This window comes from Micromys minutus (genome assembly GCF_963924665.1).
Source record: "Micromys minutus genome assembly, chromosome: 2".
Classification (NCBI taxonomy): domain Eukaryota; kingdom Metazoa; phylum Chordata; class Mammalia; order Rodentia; family Muridae; genus Micromys; species Micromys minutus.
The window spans coordinates 68,555,706-68,574,810 of NC_137971.1; the positions used below are offsets into that span (position 1 = coordinate 68,555,706).

At 47.1% G+C, this 19,105-nt stretch overlaps 1 protein-coding gene across 5 annotated transcripts in view; it reads left to right on the forward strand.

Annotated features, from left to right (window-relative positions):
• FGFR2 (fibroblast growth factor receptor 2) overlaps positions 1 to 19,105 on the forward strand; it is a gene marked incomplete at both ends in the record, with an annotated part of 97,658 nt that overhangs the window by 13,175 nt on the left and 65,378 nt on the right. For 3 of the 5 annotated variants that reach the window (XM_080911303.1, XM_080911304.1, XM_080911307.1), the window contains 2 exons: positions 6,864 to 7,130; positions 8,158 to 8,235. The exons of 1 other annotated variant lie outside the window; for it this stretch is intronic. In XM_080911303.1, coding sequence (XP_080767429.1) covers positions 6,864 to 7,130; positions 8,158 to 8,235 — 345 coding nt within the window. The remainder of the gene's footprint in view (positions 1 to 6,863; positions 7,131 to 8,157; positions 8,236 to 19,105) is intronic. One more of the 5 variants, XM_080911305.1, reaches the window with a different exon arrangement.

Consider the following 19,105-nt stretch of genomic DNA (forward strand, 5'->3'; position numbering starts at 1 on the left):
CAGTAAGGCATTCTAGGGCCCTTTTGCCTTTTCTGCATTTTTATTTTCTCCTGGGCTCAAGCATTATTTCTTTTCAAACATGGAAGGCTGTTCACCGTTTCTCAAAGCCAAACCTAAATTACGAGGGGTGTGCCTAAATAAGTAATATGTAATGGTTCCCATATTGGAAACATTTGCTACCTTCTAGTCCTTTCTGACGGGCGGCTTGATCCAGCCCAGAGTTTCTGGGGCCGTCAGGCTACTGCAGCTGAGGTAGCTTTTGGTGGAGGTGATGCTGACAGGACATATGTCTGAAGAGATGCTCCAGCAATTGGTTGTAAACAAAAAGCCTGGGCAGCCTGCTCTCCCCAGCCTTAACCCCACCCTCCCCAAACATTTTATGCAGCAGTATTTCTTGAGGTTGAACACTTCCATCTTTGTCCTGTGTGGCTGTTCGCCCCCTCCTCTCTTTAAGGATGAGTTGTACTGAGGCCTTATAAGGATGATATCAGGACGTGCAAGCTGGCACTTGTAAAGGGGAAGCTTTCAAAGAGCAGGAGCTGCAGCAGCCAGCTCTGGGTGTCTTTGTGTCCGAGGACAGGCTACCAGGGGAGGTTCTTCCTGACTCCACCAAAGCACCCCATTGTCCTTAACATCTTTATTAAGGTGCCAGCTTCATGCCAACCATGCCATGCCAAAAAAAAAAAAAAAAAAAAAAATGTACAGGAGGGCTCTTCCAAGGTCCCGGTCTAGCCAGGTGCCACGTGTTTCTAAAAGCATAGGTGGGCATTCCGGTACCATGTGCCCTGCATTCTGGGCGTCCTTGATTCGAAGTTACAAAGAGACTTTCAAGTTCTATGCGCTGTCACGTGGCCAGTGAGCACAGCTCGCCGGGACCACAGAGGGGCCACTGCAGGGCATCTTTATGGCTCAGAGGGCAGAGTGTGTCAACCCACTGCCCCTCACCTGCTATGAACCCGGTGTCCTGTGACTTTGCAGTGACATTTGGCAGCTCAGTCCCCATTCTCTGTAAAGACGTTTGGCAGTCCCGTGGCTGTGGTGTTTATTTGTCTTGTACTAGATGGCACTGTACCGGGCCATGGTATTGCTCTCTCCTGTGTTTCTGTGCGACCCTGCTGGGCTAGAGGTGTGCTGGAAGGTGGGGGGGACAGTTTAGCTGGGCAGCCCAATCTCTTGACAGGACATGCTTGCTGGGGCTGCCCCTTCTCCTCCACCCTCCTCCTTGCTTTTTCTTCCCTTCCCCTCCCCTCCCCTCCCCTCCCCTCTCCTCCCCTCCCCTCTCCTCCCCTCCCCTCTCCTCATCTCCCCCTTTCCTCCTTGCATTTTCCTCTTCTAGGTGAGTCTGTTCTGACTCTCCTTTGTCCTTTCTAGAAGAATGTGTTTTGGGGTCAGATTGCCTTGTGGGGAAACCTCCTAAGTGGGGCCATTTGAGGTACTCCACTGTATCTTTTAACTTGGATCCTTTAGACCCTGAAGAAGAAGTCACTCTGGGGACACCCTAGACCCCTAGACGTGGCTGGTGTGATGTGCAGGGTGTTGGTAGAAATGGCTCCTCCCCCTGAGTGGGACTCTGCCATGTGTTTTGCAGGAGATGATTGGTCAGGGCAGGACTCGGACGCCCATCTGTTCTCTGTTTGCACTCGGGCGCCATTTCAGAAACCACACGGGAAAAGTTTATAGGCAAACATTATAAAAAGTGACAGTCTGAAGTACTGCTATCGCTGTCTTGGCAACATTAAGCATTACCTGAAGCAGCTTCCTACTTCCAGACGCTCAAGCTGTTTGGGAGCCTCAAGATAGCCATCCTGATGGTGCTGAGGAAAAATTCCATTTGTGAGCTGTGAGGTGACTTAGTTCGGGCCTCATCTACTTCTTGAAGGATCCCTTTCCAGGGTGACTTCACTCATAGTAGGGTGTCATGCCCCTTCCCCCAACTTATAGGAAGGTAAACACAAGCTGTCACTGGTGGCAGCAGGTGAGATCTCACCTAGAGGTTGTGGCCTGCCTGGATCTGCAGAAGAACTTGGGGGAAGGGTCAGGAAGATTCTGCCTCAGTTTCCCTTTTGCTTGGGTCAGAAGCCCCACATTTCTAAATCCCTATTACTTCTCAGGGAATAGTGACTTGGGGGATGTTGAGGAAGAAAGGGAGGGGGCTCATGGCTGGGTGACAGCCACATATGTGCATTTTTTTCTTTTTAAAAGATAGAATCTCACTACATATCCCAGGCTGGTTTTGACTGTACTCAGTAGCTTAGGTGGGCCTTAAACTCTGAAGCCAATGCAGGCTTTGAACTTATGACCCTCCTAACCCACCCTCCCAAATGCTCCCAACACTGTTGATATTTTTGTTATTGACTTTTGATGCTGTGAAGGACCTTCTTTATGTTTTTGTCTGTCTCCTGGATAGTCAGCCCGCTGAAGAATATGCCCAGTCTACAGGAAGCTGTTGGCATGTCTCAAGGGTTTGTAACCTGTGGGTAGAAACACTAGATAAGCCTCCGTACAGGAGAGCCTCCGGCCACTGTTGTGTTTGTAGCAGAAACAGCTGATCGGAGCCTTCCCAGAAAGTAAACATGTCACCTTGTTTGTTCAGAGTGTAGGTGACAGTGACAATGTATGGCCCAGCTCCCGAGATTCTTTCCAAGTTTCCATTTAATTACAAAAAATGTATGGGAACAGACTTTCTGCCTGTGGAAACTTCTGAAAGAGCATTTGGTGCCTCTGCTTGGAGCTTCTGGAACTTTCTCCCCGTTGTGCTGTGGGGAGTGCGGAGGATAGAACTTGGGAGTGTGTCCTCTGGTAAGCCACGGCATCAGAAATGTTAAATCCAGGAAATGTTGGTATTGCTATAAAAGAGACTGTTTGGATTTCCCAGGGAGTTCCTTGCCCTATGCCAATTGTCACGTGTTGCACAGAGCAGCTTGGCAGAGTCAGGCAAGGAGCGGCCTGTGTGGGAAGGCCATCCGAGTAGGAGAGACAGGTGGGGCGTGGTAAGCACCGTGTTCTTGGCGCCTTGGCCCCTTGTAGGACACTATGAGGTGGTTACGATTTAGAGTTGTAATACCACAGGGCTCTTCAGAGCAAGCAACGATTGTGAGGAGCCAGCCCTAGAGCCTGTGAGGGATTCAGGCACAGAAGAGAAGCCTTCAGCTGTCAATCAAGCAAGTCTCCAGGGCTAAAAGGAAACAGGATGGCACCTTCTCAGCATACCTGGTCCATGATGTATCTCATGTGTGTTCCGGGACCTACCAACTGTACCCATGTCCTGGGATGCTAATGGGTTGGCTTTTTATCCCCCTCTTGCTCCTCCTTCAATGTCCTGTTTCTTCCCCCACTCTGATCTTTGGCCTTCTCCTTCCTTTCTGCCTTTCTTTTCTTGTATTCATCCAATCTCCCAGTTCCCTAGGATATCCAAGGAGGAGGCAGCATTGCTTACTGCTGGTGCTGCTGACCCCTAAGTGGGGCCCTCTTGTGAAAAGGCCACTGGGGATGCCGGAGGAATTGTGCCTTTTACCTTATCCTAGGCAGATACCTTGGAGGAGGCCTTGACGTTAGGGTGGCTTGATTTCATAGATACTTATCTTTCTGATGAGCTTGCAGATGATACTTTACTGTCTCAGAAGCCAGTCATCTTCCTGGGACACTAGAGAGTTTTCACCTGGTTTTACTAGCAAACAGATCCCATTTTTTTTTTGAGCCTGCCATGCTGTTCTCACCATTCACTGAGATGGGAGCCCATCAGTGAAAGTCTTGAGATAAAAACCAGTCATTTCTGAACGTAGTGAACATAGCGCCACAGTCAGAGCTTGAGAACAGCAGGGTGACTGAGCTCCTTGGCTGGGAGAGCAAGTGGGTGGCTCCCAGGCGCCTTCCTTAGAATGCCTGGGCGGTCCTGTATTTTGGGGATCCTGTGGCTGAGAGACTGAGCAGGACAGAGAGGAAATGAGCTCAGTGTCCTTGTGCCAAGGGCAGTGCCCCTTTACCAAACGTCCAGTGTCCTGTCCTACCTGAGACCCTCTTCATCCTGTGTTTGCCTTGGCGTGGTACTTACCTTATGGTGGAGCTGGTCCAGCATGATCCAGCTGAAACTTGTCCTTTCAATGAATCTTGGTCCTCTGTTGATGTCAGGTGGAGGAAGGATTTCTCAGTGGATGGTGTAGTCTTTAAGGCTTCGTCAGATTTTAACATCGTATGAGCCTTCGGTTCAAAGATGTTAAGACCAGAGTGGCAGATGGTATGAGACTTAGGGTCAAATCGAACCCCCTTCCCCTCCTTAAAATACGAACCTTTTATTTTACTTGTTGTTGCTGCTGTTAATTGTTATTAGTGTTATGTGTGTGTATGATGTGTTAGTGAGTGTACACACATGTGCCATGTTGTGTAAAGGTCAAAGCGCAGTCTTAAGGGGAGTCAAGTCTTTCCTCCTTTTCTACCTTTTTATGGGTTTCTGGGAACCACATTTGGCTTTAGGCAAGCATGCCTTCATCCACTGAGCCATCGTTCCAGACCTGCCTCTCCTTCCTTTGTTTAGGCAAAGGTCAGCTGCCTCTTGGTTTAAATGGCCCGGGAAGACCTGATCTGAGAACCTTGCAACCAAATTCTCAACGCCTTTCCAACTTGGTTCTGTGCATTGCCCATTAGTTACAGGGTGGCTGCCACTCCTTGGAGGAGACTCCTATCCCCTCCTACAGCAGAAGCTGAAACAACTTCAATGAAGGCAGGGCTATCGGTGTTTGGGGCTTGTAGGTCACGAGACCTTTTTTGCAACAACTCTGACTCGGGTCTGTCCACGTAACACAAAAGCAGCCCTAGACAATACATACCCAAATGAGTATGGCCCTGCTCCAAGAAGTCTTTGTTTATGAAAGCAAGTGGCTGACTTGGCCCTCCAGCCACACTTTGCTGGCTCTTGCTGCCCATGTGGCCTTAGCTCACCATTTCTACATTAACTGCTACCTAGTTGTCTCGACTTTAAAACTACCTTATACTCTTGCTATTTTATGTGAGGTTTCTTTTTTTAATTTACTTCCATTTGCCCCATCACAATGGAAGGTCCACCAGGGAAGGTACTATGCCTACTCTCCTGTTGCTTCCTGAGCATATAGAACAAAGCTTGGCCTCAAAGGTGTTCAATAAACAGGGTGAGTGAGAAAAACAAGCCTTTGAAACCTTACCTGGTTGTTAGTTGGGTTTGCTTTCTGTCCCCCTCCTTTTTGTGGGGGGTGATTTTCTGTTTCATCAACTTCTGCTTTCTTCCCTATGTGGGTTTCCTTCTATGTGCCTGTACTGTTTAACATCTGTGCCCCCTCTTGGCTGTGTGCACTTGAAGTGGGGGTCCCCCGAGAGAAGCCTCGGGCCCCTCATCTTGGCTGCTGCTGCACTGCTGGTGTTTCTTGGACCAGATGTTTATTAAATAGCTGGACTGAAACATGAATTGACTGTATTTTAGTCGTGGGGGAGATTTGTTCTTTGGAGTGGGCTCTGGGCAGAATAATTGCCTTGTGATGTCGCTGCCCAGATCTGGAAGGAAGCTTTGTGTTTTCCAGGCTCGGGACTCTGGGTACCACTCACAGCTGTCACTGTAGGAATGAGAGCTTATTTCATGGGGCCTCGTGGCCACCCTGTCCCTGAGCAAGGTCAGGAGCTTCCTCTCACTTCTTTTGGGAGAAGCTGGGAAGTTGGATCATAGTTGGCTTCATCCTGCCCTGTCTCTTAGGAGAACTGTGATGATGTTCAAAAATTCTGCCTTCTCTATGCACCGTAAAAGTGTCCCAGTGTAGAGATGGGTATGGGGCACAATGACCTATCAGAACTGAGTTCTCAGATTGGAAGGTTTCCTCCGGAAGTCAGGACATTCATAGGCAATGTGTCTGTTCCAGTGTTTGGAGGTCTGGGGTAGACATTTAGAGTGGAAGAGACCCCTTCTATTTCTAGCCAGGTGACCGATGGCAGGGTGGTCCATCATGGAGGGCCATGATTGACCTGAGCGTCAGAGGAGGAGCTGGGGTAAACGGGGGTGAGAGAGATGACCTTGTGTTTATAAAGAGGAGAAGGATGCTGGAGGAGATCAGGGACCCTGGGGTAGTGGGTGGGTTGGTGGGCAGGATGGATCTGGCTTTACCAGTAGCATGTCGGATAGACAGTGTAATATCTTTATCCAGTGCATACTGCCTATGTATATATATGATATCAGTACAGGGCCATTAATTGCCAGGGACTCCTTACTTTTCTTTCTTTTTATGTTAAAGGACCCCAGGCACCTGCCATTTTGAGGAAGATAATGTCCCAGCTCACCCAGTACAGACCTAGCTTAGTACTGATTGAATCCCAAGAGGTCATAAAAATGATCAAGCCAATAGCTGCCACTTCCCAAGTGGTGAAGAGTTTTGTCGATGAATCTGTTTGCCCCTTGAATTTGAGACGTTTTTGTACTGAAAAGCTTGGTCTTGGGATAACAGGCTACGTGAATGATGAATAAGTAGTTAAGTCAGTGTGAGAGCGCGCATGTGCGTGTGCATGTACGTAGGCAGTCATGCTGAATGGTTAGCTCTGCAATCAGCTTCACAATTTCCTCGTGGATTTTTCTTCCACTTTAGGACTTGGTTGGGTTTTTAAAACCCTATTTACAGTCTGTAGAAACGAACCAAGACAGGAGGACAGCTCCTGCTGGATGTTTCTGTGGCTGTCATTTCCAGTGCTGTCGGTCAAGTTTGGGTGTAGGGGAAGATAGCCACCTCCTGGGGCCGTCTGTAAGACAAGCACCTCCTGGGGGAAGAACTAGTCTCCACTGACCTTTGTCGGACCTTCTCTCCTCTCCCTCCTTCCCATCTGCCTCTGTCTTCTCTCTCCCACCTCTTCTGCAGAGCCACCAACCAAATACCAAATCTCCCAACCAGAAGCGTACGTGGTCGCCCCCGGGGAGCCGCTAGAGTTGCAGTGCATGTTGAAAGATGCCGCCGTGATCAGTTGGACTAAGGATGGGGTGCACTTGGGGCCCAACAATAGGACAGTGCTTATTGGGGAGTACCTCCAAATAAAAGGTGCCACACCTAGAGACTCCGGCCTCTATGCTTGTGCTGCCGCTAGGACAGTAGACAGTGAGACTTGGTACTTCATGGTGAATGTCACAGGTGAGTTGGCTTATGAGTGTCACCCCCTATCTCTTCTGTAGCTGTTTTCTGACTGGAAATTGTTACTATTCTTGGCCAAGTGTAATCACCAGTGAGCTGCACTCATTGACGGCCAACGTACCGCTGTCAGGCTGTTCTTTATTCATTTGAGACAAGGTGTCTCTGTGTTGCCCAGGCTAGACTTGAACTCCTGGGCTCACGTCAGCCTTCCATCCTCTTTCTAAGTGCTGAGACCCTGGGTGTAGGCTAGTATACCTGGCTGATCTGGTTCTGAAATTCCTGACCTGGTATACCACACAGTTTACAAAGGTCTGACAAGCAGCACAGAGGCTTCTCACTTTCACCCTGCCCAGCATTCTTGGCACTTCCAGCCCAGAACTGAAATGTGAGGGGTAGATCTTAGTTCCTTTGTTAACCCCCTGGGTCTCACTCCTTGTTATTTCCTTCCTTATAGTGAAGGAGATGGGGTAGCACCAGGCTTCCTTCCTGGCCAAGTTGGGAACTCTGCTGTCAGAAAGTTAGCAGTCAGAAGGCCCACACAGGAGACTGTCTGGTTAGGGAGTCATTTCTATCTTGAAGGGAACCCCAAATGCAGAAAAAGGGGAAACACATCGATGTTTGGCTATTCTAGAGTCAAATTTGTTGTGGAGGTGACCCTGGAGAGATGGTTCAGTGGTCAGAGCACTGGCTGTTCTTCCAGAGGACCAGGGTTCAATTTCCAGCATTCTCACACAGAAATATATGCAAGCAAAACTCCAATGCATATAAAATAAAAATAAGTAAGTCATCCAGAAAACCACTGGGGACTTAAATAGTGTTTGAGGCTTAAAAAGAGAGAGAGAGAGAGAGAGTGGAAAACCCAGAGGATCAGAGACTGACTTCCGCAGAGAGACACTTCCATTGCTCCTGGGTGGTTGAGCTCACTCTGAGGAGGGTGGTCGGTCACTCAAAGAGCTCACTCAGCCGCAGGTGATGGTGACGTTTGCCTCTGCCAATGCATCCCACACGTATGTTCTTTTGAATGCAGATGCCATCTCATCTGGAGATGACGAGGACGACACAGATAGCTCGGAAGACTTTGTCAGTGAGAACAGGAGCAACCAGAGTAAGTAACATGCCACCGAAGGTCCCGAGAGGAGTGACAGGGGAGTCCTGCCCATCAACTGTCTCCTGTCGACTTCTCTATATGCAGTGTATGTCCCTTGGCCCTCACTGTCCCCCACTCTGTCTGCTGTCCCTATTTTTCAACTTGAGAATAAACTGTGTTGCTGTCAACCGTCTTGCTACCTGTCTGTTCTTGTGTCCACAGCTTTCTCTTCCACACCAGCACGACCTCTGTCCGTGGTTTTACTGTCTTCTTTGGTCTCTTGGTATTCACAGATAGACCACTAGTAGAACTGTGGCCATCTTGATTTTCTTCATAACTCTCGCCATGCCTTTCCTAACTTAGGGTTGATTGCCTTCCTTCCTCCACTCTCTGGAGTATTTCATTGTTATTGTTGATATATTCATTTATGGAAGCAAGGTGTCAACTTTGTTGCTCAGGCCGGACTTGAATCCCTGGCTCCTGCCATCCTTCCATGAGCCTCTTGGGTACTGGGCACACGGGTGTGAGCCACCTTGTTGACTGATCTGCTTTGGAAAGTCCTCCTTGGGAGCTTGGTAGAGGCTTGTGGTTGGAGGCCAGAGATGCTTCTTATACTCAGCATATAGCTTAACAAAGAATTACCTGGTCCAGAGTACGAGTTTTGGGGGTGCTTAGACACCCTCGCCTTTGCAATATTGCCTCTTGCTGGGGGCAGAAAGCATGTGTTACTTTGAGGATGTTGGTGAGAAAGGGAGCGAATGCTGGTGTGTTTTAAGGCAGCGGGGACCAGGCAGTCACTTTTGACGTTGCTGACTTGCTGGGTAAGAACATGGCTGGCTGCCTGGAATTGGCAGCCTAAGTTCCAGCCTGATTCACTATTTCTCAGTTGCTCGTTTGCTACCTGTGCCTCAGGTGGGAATGTCGGCCATGTTAGATGTGAGTGTCCTGGGAGTTAGAGGTGTCAGGACAATGCTTTGAAGACTTAAGAACTTGTGAACATTTGTCCCACAAAGAAGCAAAACACAGAATTATGTTCTTCAGGTAGGGCTGGACTGTTCTAGAGAGATGCTGTATTGCTAAGGGTTTTTTTTTGTTTGTTTGTTTAAACTATGTATATTCAGTGTTATTATGAAAGGATTTCTTTTTTTTGTCATAAGTAAATGACAAATAAGTCATAAATAATAGCATTTAGTTATCAAAATGAGCCTATGGTGATGTCCCTTGATTGGTAAAAGTGCTTACCTAGCATGCCTGGAGCCCTGCTTTCAACCCCTAACACTTCCTAAGCTGAGCATGGAGGTACATGCCTGTAGGCTTAATACTCTAGAGGTGGGTCAGAAAGAAAGCAGGTACAGTTAGAACAGCTCACAACAAAATTAAGAGATTTTATTCTTAAATAAAATACTTCTTTTTAAAGGTTTATTTCATTTATACATATGTATTTGTCTTTGTGTGTGTGGGCTCATATGTGCATTGCATCCTCTGGAACTGCATTTATGGGCAATTGTAAGCTTCTTTAGGTGGGCGCTGAGATTCGAACTCTGTTCCTCTATACAGAACAGAATGGGTTCTTAACCACTGAGCCATCCTGCCATCCCATTATAAAACACTTCTTAAATAAAATGTCACATACTTCCCTGTGCTCCAAGTGCAGCAGCTCCCATTGTCAACAACAGTTGAGACCACTGAAGAGCCCATATGGACTCAGCCTTGGAGCCCAAAGCCTGTCACTGGGGTTCACTGCAGGTTCTGGGACATGTTTCTATCATCGTGGTATTACACAAATTTTATTGTCCTAAATATTTTTGAGAATCACTTCTTCACACACACTCCTGCCCAGTCCTTAGGCACTGCAATCTTTGTGTAGCTTCGCTTATTCAGAAATATCATATGTTAGATTTATAGACCACATAGCCTTCTTAGATTGTTGTTTTGCCTCTAGTGCTATGCATTGCTTTTTTTTTTTTTTCCTGAATCTTCCATAGACTTCAGCTAATTTTTTCTTAGTACTGAATAGCAGCCTCTGGCTTGTGTGAACCTGGTTTATGCATTTCCTACTGAAAGATATCTTAGCTGTTGCCTAGGTTCGGCAGTCACAAGTAGAGAGATGCTGTAAACTAGGAGTGGGCTCATTTAGCTATACGTTTCCTCCTTTGTTCCCTTGAAACATGACAGTTAGATGCTGTGGTGAGTTCAGAGTCATTGGAAGCTTGCCAAACCACTCTTCAAAGCAGCCATAACATTCTGCGTTGCCACCATCCATGAAGGAGAGCGTCCCTTGCTCCGCATCCTTGGCACCATTTTGTGATGCTGGTGCTGTGACTTCTGCCATTCTAGAATGCATTTCCCCCATGACCCAGGATGGGAAGCTTCTTTTTATGTGTCTGATTAGCATCTCCATGTGCTCTTTAGTGAGTGTCTAACAAAGGCTTTGGCTTATTTTTTAATTGGGTTGTTTGTTTTCTTATTGTTGAGTTTCAAGAGCTCATTGTATATTTTGGACAGCAGTCCTCTTTTCTCTTTCCAAATCCTCTCTCCTGGTGTGTGAATACCTTTGTTTCAGCAGTGTCTTGCAGAGCAAGCATTTTTGGATTCACAGGAAGTCTCTGTTATCAGCCCTCGCATGGGTCCCCTCACCCCTTTGCTGCTGAAGTCAGAAGCAAACCCAAGGGTGATCCTGTCGCTTCTTCTGAGCTTTATAGTTTTGTGTTTTACGTTTATTTCCCAATTGTGATGAATTTACAAGGTCTGTGTCTAAATTTATTTGCTGTTGGCTCCGAATGTTTAGTCATCCCTGTACCATTTAGCCTGGAAAGCTAAGCGAGAGAGTGTCGACAGGTCTCGGGATGAATAGTGTCACTCCACTGAATTTTTGGCTTTGTCCTTAAGTCTCTCAACTGTTTGGGCATAAAGAAAAATACTTTGATGAATACAACTTTTTCTCTAGGGAGAGTGAACACTTAGGAATGTGGTTTTCAAAGTGTGCCTGGACCAGCAATGTCAGCATCACCTGGGACCTCCTTAGAGATGCATGTCCCTTAAGCTTGTCCTTAGACCTAGCTAGTTAGAGATGTGGGTGTCTGCCCATCTGTCTATGTGTCTGTATGAGTGTGTGTTTATATTTCATTTTATATTAAGGTGTGAGAACTGCTGGTATAGGGACGGACACACACACACACACACACACACACACACACAGAGAGAGAGAGAGAGAGAGAGAGAGAGAGAGAGAGAGAGAGAGAGAGATTTGCCCCAAACAGGCTTTTACTACCACCCATGTTCATAAAAATCTAGAAGGTAAGGGACAGTGTGTGCGACTGTGAGTTGTGATAGCCTTGGAAAGACTGGTTCCCATTCTTACTGTCCTCTGATAGCATGGGGGCTTAGCACACGTGCTGTTCATAGTTACCACTCGTTGGCTCTGCCCGGAGCAGGAGGCGGAACTCTCCTGAATTGGCTCTGGAGGGCACTGGTGCTGGCTACTGGCTCGGGCACTGAGCAGAAAACAGCATGTCTTGTAATAACAACCAGAAACCTATCTCAGGGCACAAAGTGGGATGTCCAGCCACGCACAGCCTGGTACCCATGGGCGTCCCGGGTCCCCACAGGAGTGGAATGATATGTTTGTGTAGTTGTTTACAACTCTCAAACCTTACCGCATGCAGACGCCTCCTCGATTGACTGAGACATCAGGTTCTACCCACTTGCTGTTGCTGGCACCCCTGGGAACTGTTCCGTGTGCTGGGTCAAGTATGCTGCCTGACTGCATCACCAGGAGTCCACATGATGTCATGATGTGTAAGATTAGGGATAGGTTATGCAACAGCCAAGGCCCAGTGACAACAATACTTTGCCTGATGGGGACTTCCAGGGCTTCTGCTGTGACTCAGTTTATCTGCCCAGCATCTGTGCAGGAGCGCCAGGGAGAGCACTGCATAATGGGTGCCATTCCATAGAACGGGTTACTACACTTTCACCTCTCAACTGGGAGTTTGATAATGAGCTCTCGAATGACTCCCGCTCTGTCCCTGAGATGGATGCTGTGTGGTGATTAAGGGCTGGTGTTAGCTGTACCAGGGAGATACTGCTGCAGGGAGGGGCCTGTGAAACCTTAGATGCTATTTAAAGTGATAGCAGTTCTTAGCTGGCTACTTGGTCTCTGCCATCTGCTAGTGTGATTAGGCTGGTCTGATTCACAGGTGCAGCCCGGGGAGATTAAGCAGCTGTGGCCTGTGTGAGGGGGACAAAGAATGTCAGGACTAGGATACTTGGCAAGGTGGGAAAGGGGATGTGACTGTTAGAAACTTTGTTGTTTTTTTTTTTTTTTTCTCCTGCCACCTCAAGTGTCAAATACCTGACCGAACCTGATGACTGGAGAAAATGCAGAAGTTCTGAATTCTTGGCATTTTCAGCCACCTGGAGACATCCTTGTGTCCACAAAGTTTTCCTTGGTGGCTCTGTTGGGGAGCGTGTTTGAATAGTCGCCTTAAGTAAAGTTAGCCAGGTGCTCCTGGCTCCTAAGACAGGGCAGACTGGAGTAGTCCTGGGGCTTGAATCGCCTCCTTTTGGGATACTTCATGTGCTCACGGTGCTAGGTGGTCATTTATCAGTGCAGGAAGGCACGCTTCCCTAATGTGTAGAGGTCGTCAGTACCCTGTAGCGTGTAGAAAGCATGGTGGCCAAGCATAAGCACAAAAGCAACAAACCAAGAATTCGGAGGGCTGGAAGATGATTCAGTGGGTAGAAAGGTGCTTGCCACCAAGCTTGGTGACCGGGGTTATTCCTGGAACCACTCAGTGGAAAGAGAGATAGCATTCCTACAATCAGTGTCTTGGGGTTTCTATTGCTGAGATAAAACAGCACGACTAAAAGCCACTTGGGGAGGAAAGAGTTTAGCTGGTTCACAGCTACATATAAGACCTCATCATCCACAGCAGGGAGGGCAGGATCCCAGGGGCAGGAGCTGATCCGGAGAGTGGTGCTTACTGGCTTGCTCCTTCTGGCTTGCTCTGCTTGCTTTCTTATAGCACTCAGGACCACCAGCTCAGGAGTGGCACCACACACAATGGGCTGGACCCTTCCCTATCAGTCAATCACTAATTAACAAAATAACCCTACAGGCTTGCCCACAGTGGGGTTCTTATGGAGGCATTTTCTTAATTGAGGTTCTCTCCTTTCAGGAGACTGAAGCTCCTGTCACGTTGGCTTAAACCTATTTAGCACAATCTGCATGCTTGTACGTATACACACAGGCACACTCACAAATAGAATGAATACATGTTTAAAGATAAACAGGGTGGTGGCGGCGGCACATGCCTTTAATCCCAGCACTTGGGAAGCAGAGGCATGTGGATCTCTGGGAGTTAGAGGCCAGCCTGGTTTACAGAGTGAGTTCTGGGACAGGCAGGGCTACAGAGCGAAAAGAAAAGAAAAAGAATGAAAAGGAAGCCACACCATTGATCTTCACCCATGCAGCAAACAGTAGAACGGAGATGAGTGGACCGAGGCAGAGCAGCGCACTGAGTCTGCGTCATTAAACAAGGTGGTGTTTGGTGTTGAGATGGATGTTCTTGAGTGTTTGGGTTGCTCCGAGCTTTTAGCTCCTCTTGATGAGTTCTTTGTGGAAGGTTTTCTTGTTCACATAAACTCTTGGAACTTACCCGTTTTCCTTTGTGACATTGTCTATCCTGTGAGCCAGCATCGCAGGCCTGCCTTTTTCAGTAACCCATTGACTTCTCAAGAGCAAGAGCCAGCCTGGTGTAGAGTGAATGCTTCTTGGCCTTAAAAGCTCCCCAAGCATCTCTTCTGGGTCTTTTCTAAAGCAGAGTGCTGTTCAGTTCTGGTCATACAGGAGGAAACCAAGCCACTGTTTCTCAAAGAATATTGTCTGGAATGATACTTCAGAACAAGTCTCTGCTGAAGGTGACTTGAGTCTTGAAATGAGTTTAGGAAGCACCTCATGTTATGACTCTTGCTTAGCGACCAAGTTCGACAGCATCATTCTTGCTCTAAGGGGTCCTCTAGTAAACATCTGCTTAATGCTATGTCCCAGGATTTCTCAAGCCTAGTGACCATGAGGCCCTTTAAAGTTTAGCATCTCTTAACATCCCATTATACCTAACGCTTACACACGCATTCACAGACATGCATGCACGCACATTTCTACATGGGCTGATCAGAGATGGATAGGGCTCCCATCCCCTTTCAAGTTAAGTCTTTCAATTGCAGGTGTGAAGGGCATCCCCAGGTCATATTTTAGCAGCTGACTACTAATGACCTCACACCTTTCCTGCACTAGCTCACTCACTCTCCTGAATGCAGCAATCCTGTGATGTCATCCTAAGTGCATGCTCACCTCAACTTGTCTTCTCTGGACTGAACATTTGATGCTGATTTTTGAAATGTATCCGGGTTGAGGGTGTAGACGTTTCTGCATTTGTACATCAGCATGGAAAAAATAAATCTCTTACTTACCTAGTTCTTGTCCTCTCTGGGAATTTAAGTCTCCATAGATAACCTGGCAACAGACTTGTGGAGGTTTTTTGGTTTTGTTTTGTTTTCTTATATTTCCTCAAGCTTGTGTTTAAAGTGGTTGCTTTCTAAGGATTCTGAAAGTTCTTAGTTCTTGGATAGATCATGTTTGACTGAAAGTCTGTCTTTGTTAACTTAAGTGGTGGAGCTCGACAGCAGGACAAGATTCCTGTTGTTGGAGTGGTCCTTTCTAGTGGCGAGGGATTTTCCATTTTGTTCTCATCCCTGTTGAGACCTGCACATACCGCGTGCTCCACATCAGAGAGAAAGGTAGTCTTCTTTTCTTCTTTTTCCTGGGGAAAGGGCTGGGAGGAACTAGGGACAAGGTCTGAGTTCCTGGATTCTTTGACTGTTTACCCAGTTGCTGCTAACACTACTGAACCATTACTGTTCTGATGATTTTTTTTTTTAAGGCAAAAGTGCATAGGCTACCGAATGTTCTAGAAACTCCTCCTAACTGAAACCTCACCAGTAGGTCTGTTTGAGTGCCTTATCACAGAAGGTGCTGATGGTGATCCTTCCTGCCTTCTCATCCCCACCTGGCCAGCTACACAGTTGCTAGTTGGGATGCAGAACATCCTGGAAATTCCATGAAAGCAGTCTCCCAGGAGATTCTAGTCATTTCTCTTGTGAGTGATGTGATACTCCTTCTCCTCAGCTCGCCATATGTTTCTGATTAAATACGTCATTGGTCAGTGAGCTGTTTGGTGGTGATTTCTAGAAGCCAGGCTGTTCCTGTGGTGTTTGAATAAAAATGCTCCCCAAAGTCTCATATATTTGAACACCCGGACACCAGGGAATGGCACTATTTGAGAAGGATTAGGAGGTGTGGTCTTGTTGGGAGAGGTATGTCACTGAGGTGAGTTTTGAGGTTTCAAAAGCCTATGGCTAGCCAGCTGTGCCTTTTTCTCTTTGCCTGTGGATCAGGATGCAAAAATTTCAGTCTACTTCTCCAGCACCATGTCTGCCTGCATGCTGCCACACTTCCTCCCACCATGACAACAATGGACTAACTAACCTATGACACTGTAAACCAGCCCCAATTACATGTTTGCCTTTATAAGAGTTGCCTTGGACATGGTGTCTCTTCACAGCAATAGAACAGTCACTAAGACAGTGTTCCTTTCGAAGTGACACTTCAGCCTTAACTCTGCTAGGTTTCTCTTAGTTCATATCAAACCAAAGTAGACGAATGTCAGTCTATTGCAAGGATAGTGGCATTTAAAACAAAACAAAACAAACACATCAGGGTGCACAGCATTCAGATGTCCTGATTAGCGATATTTTTAAAAGCCCTAATTATAGACTTAAGGCAGGGGGCCTTAGTGAGGCTTTGGGGAGCCGGGGAGACTTGATCTAAGAGCTGAAACAGCCTGTGTGCTTTAAAAATTCTGCATCAATAAAAATACAGTTGGCGGTTGCCAGCATCCCCAGCTCACATAAATCTTGAACTTTTGACTTAATTACTGTGGGAGAGTTCATGGGGCAGCCTGCTGTGGGCAAAGAGCAGTGCTAAGGGAGCTGCAGACTCTGGGCTAGCCTGGGCTGGGCCTCTGGCTTTGTGACCTTGATCAAATCACTTAACCTTTCTGGGTGACATTGATCTCATCAACCATCAAGCCAGATGGAGGAGCATTGTAATGTGATTCTGTTTTTCCTGTAAAGTATTGGGCTGTGCTTGCATTTTGGTTCTTGACAGGGAGCAGCCTGTAAACCTTAGGTGTCAATACTTGGCCGTGTAAGGGTTTTTACAGGGCTGAGGGAGGAGGCCCAGCAGCTTAAGTTTTATCATTAAGTTTAAATTGCAGGGTCAAAAAAAGCCCCCATAGCCCTACCATTTGTTGTCAGAAATCAATACCTACATAGCACACCAAAGCCTGGAAAGAATATTAGAACCTTATCAGAACAGCTTCCTTGGTTTAGAGTAAAGGTTTGCCCAGCCAAGCGTCCCCTTGCTTTCCTTAGAGGCCGGCTGCAACTCAAACTGTGGCCTATTTCAGTCTATGCTTCAGCCACCAGCAGGTGTACTTTTGAAGGATGGACAGACACCCATTGTGGAATCTGGCATTGTTGAAAATGCAGCAAAAATGCATCTAAAGGAAGAAGGACCAATCTCTATGGTGGGACAGAGTGGTTAAGGATAACCACTGGGTGGTTGGGGGGGACTGTGTGCGCAGTTATGGTCACTCAGTACTCAGGTGCGTTTTAACAGAGCAAAGGGCTGCCAGGCTGACCTCGGGATGTGACTGTTGCAGGTATCCATGAGAATAGCTATAAGGAGGTTGGCCGCACCTCTGGGACAGGATTTTATTTACCTCTTAGGGTGCAGCGCTCTGTCCTTTTGATTTGCTTCTTGTTAGTATTATTTTGTGACTGACGGGACCTTTGCTGTATATGCCGTGAGGAGATAGAGCAATGTCAGAGCTAAAGGGAAGTCTGCTCATTCTCTCACAAGTGACTTGGTGTGCTTCCCTTTTGGTGACTTTGGAGGTCTACCCCGCAGTCCAGTCTGATCGGCCGAGTGACTCTGTATGCTTTCTGCGTATCCCTAAGATGTTAAGAGGCTGAGGGAGGGAGAGAAAGCAGATGCTCACATTCCCGATTTCAGACCGCCTCATGTGCTCTTGGCTTGCAGATTCATCTCCAGTAAGGTTGTTGAATAACCTGCGTGTGAGCATCTGCTGGGTACCAGGGTTGTCTCTGCTCCTGCAGGTTTTTACCCTGGTGCAGCATTTCTGCTCCATAGAATTTCTGAAATGCTCCCAAGCTTTGGGAGGGTAGAGGCTGCCTTGCCTTCTTCAAGATGCCTGGTTCTTGTTTCTCTGGGCATATATTCTAGCTCTTTGGTTTCTTAACGTTTGTATGTGGTTACTTTGGAAATGGCAGGAAATAAGAAGAGTCTGTAGAGAGTCCTGCATGTTGGACCTGCAATTCCAGCATCAGGGAAGACGAGGGAAGATCCTGAGTTTGATGCCAGTCTGGGCTCCATAAGAAGCCTGTATGAAAGAACAGGAGGTTGCTGCTGCAGGGAGCACATAGGATGCCCATATAGGAATATTATTTTTCTAGATCATGTAGCCCCTTTAAGTTCATATCAGGGACAGCGATAAAGTAAAAATAGTGTTATTGTTATAAATAACAATAGTTTCATCTCCTCTTCAAGCATCATGTTTAGTGTTTTAAAAAATATATGCACACTTACCATCTTAGAGAGAGGTTTGGTTGCAAAGGCCTTTGTCCTGATAGACCTCTCAATAGAGTGGCACTGGTCAGAAAGTCAGGTGCCCAGCAGAGCGTTGGGATGACCCTTCCCTGGCACATGGGTATCTTAACAACTCAATGACCTTTCAGCTCCTGGGGGACTGTTGTGAAATTCAGTTCCAGTTACAGACTTGTGATTGGATTTCTTCGTGCCCCCACCCACCCTCAGTCTCTGTGACTGAGGCAAGAAGCCATTCCCACTGTGGTGTGTGGCCAGTGTCTGTTTTCTATGAGCAGATTTTCTAGATACAGTTCCACTCCAGGAAGGCAACTACCTGCTAGAAATCCCCGAAGCATTCTTTTAGGCTGTTCTCTAATGGTCATTCCTTGGCTACTGGGACAAAGGCCTTGGTTGCCAGTGTGCTGTAGACTCAAGTCAGGGCAGTGCATTGCATAAGGCCTAGGGGGGACAGTCTCCTGCGGTGGTGCAGCCTGGTTGATGGCTTAGAGTGGAAAAGATCATTCCTGGTTCCTGAGGCCACCCCCTACTTTTTGATCTCAGAGAACGTGAAAATCATACCTAATGGTTTGTAAGCACCTATTTGTTGGCCTCTTTTATGTTAAAAAAAAAAAAGGCATTCCAGAGCTCAGCTCAGCAGTAACTGATGCTATCTGAAAGAGTGACTGCATTAATATTTAGCTAATTCATGTGAATAGGCCGTTGTGTTTACTCAAACAAACGACATGAGTCCTAACACCTGACCGCATGAGGTATGTTCTCCTTTTAGGTCAGATTTGTTAAAGTCTTTGTGTGGGGACAAAGCTCAGTATTTATTTGGGGATCTCAATGGCTGCTTTCAGTGGCCTTGGATGGATTTTTTTCCTAAGTAGAAGCTTTTAAAATGGAAGATGATTGAAATTGTTTCAGGGTATGCGAGGTCCTTGGGGTCTTGTGATAAGTGAGAGTCCAGGAGTCCCCTGGTGAACTCTCAGAAGAATAGGTGTGTTTACAAACATTCAATACCCAGGCTACAAGGTCCTCTCACAGATGCATATCACAAATGCAACTGGATAGAAACGGTACAGCCTCTTTTCTTCTTTCTTGGCCTCTCCTTCACCCTCTTCCTTTCCCTCCCCTCTCTCCCCTCTTTCCCCC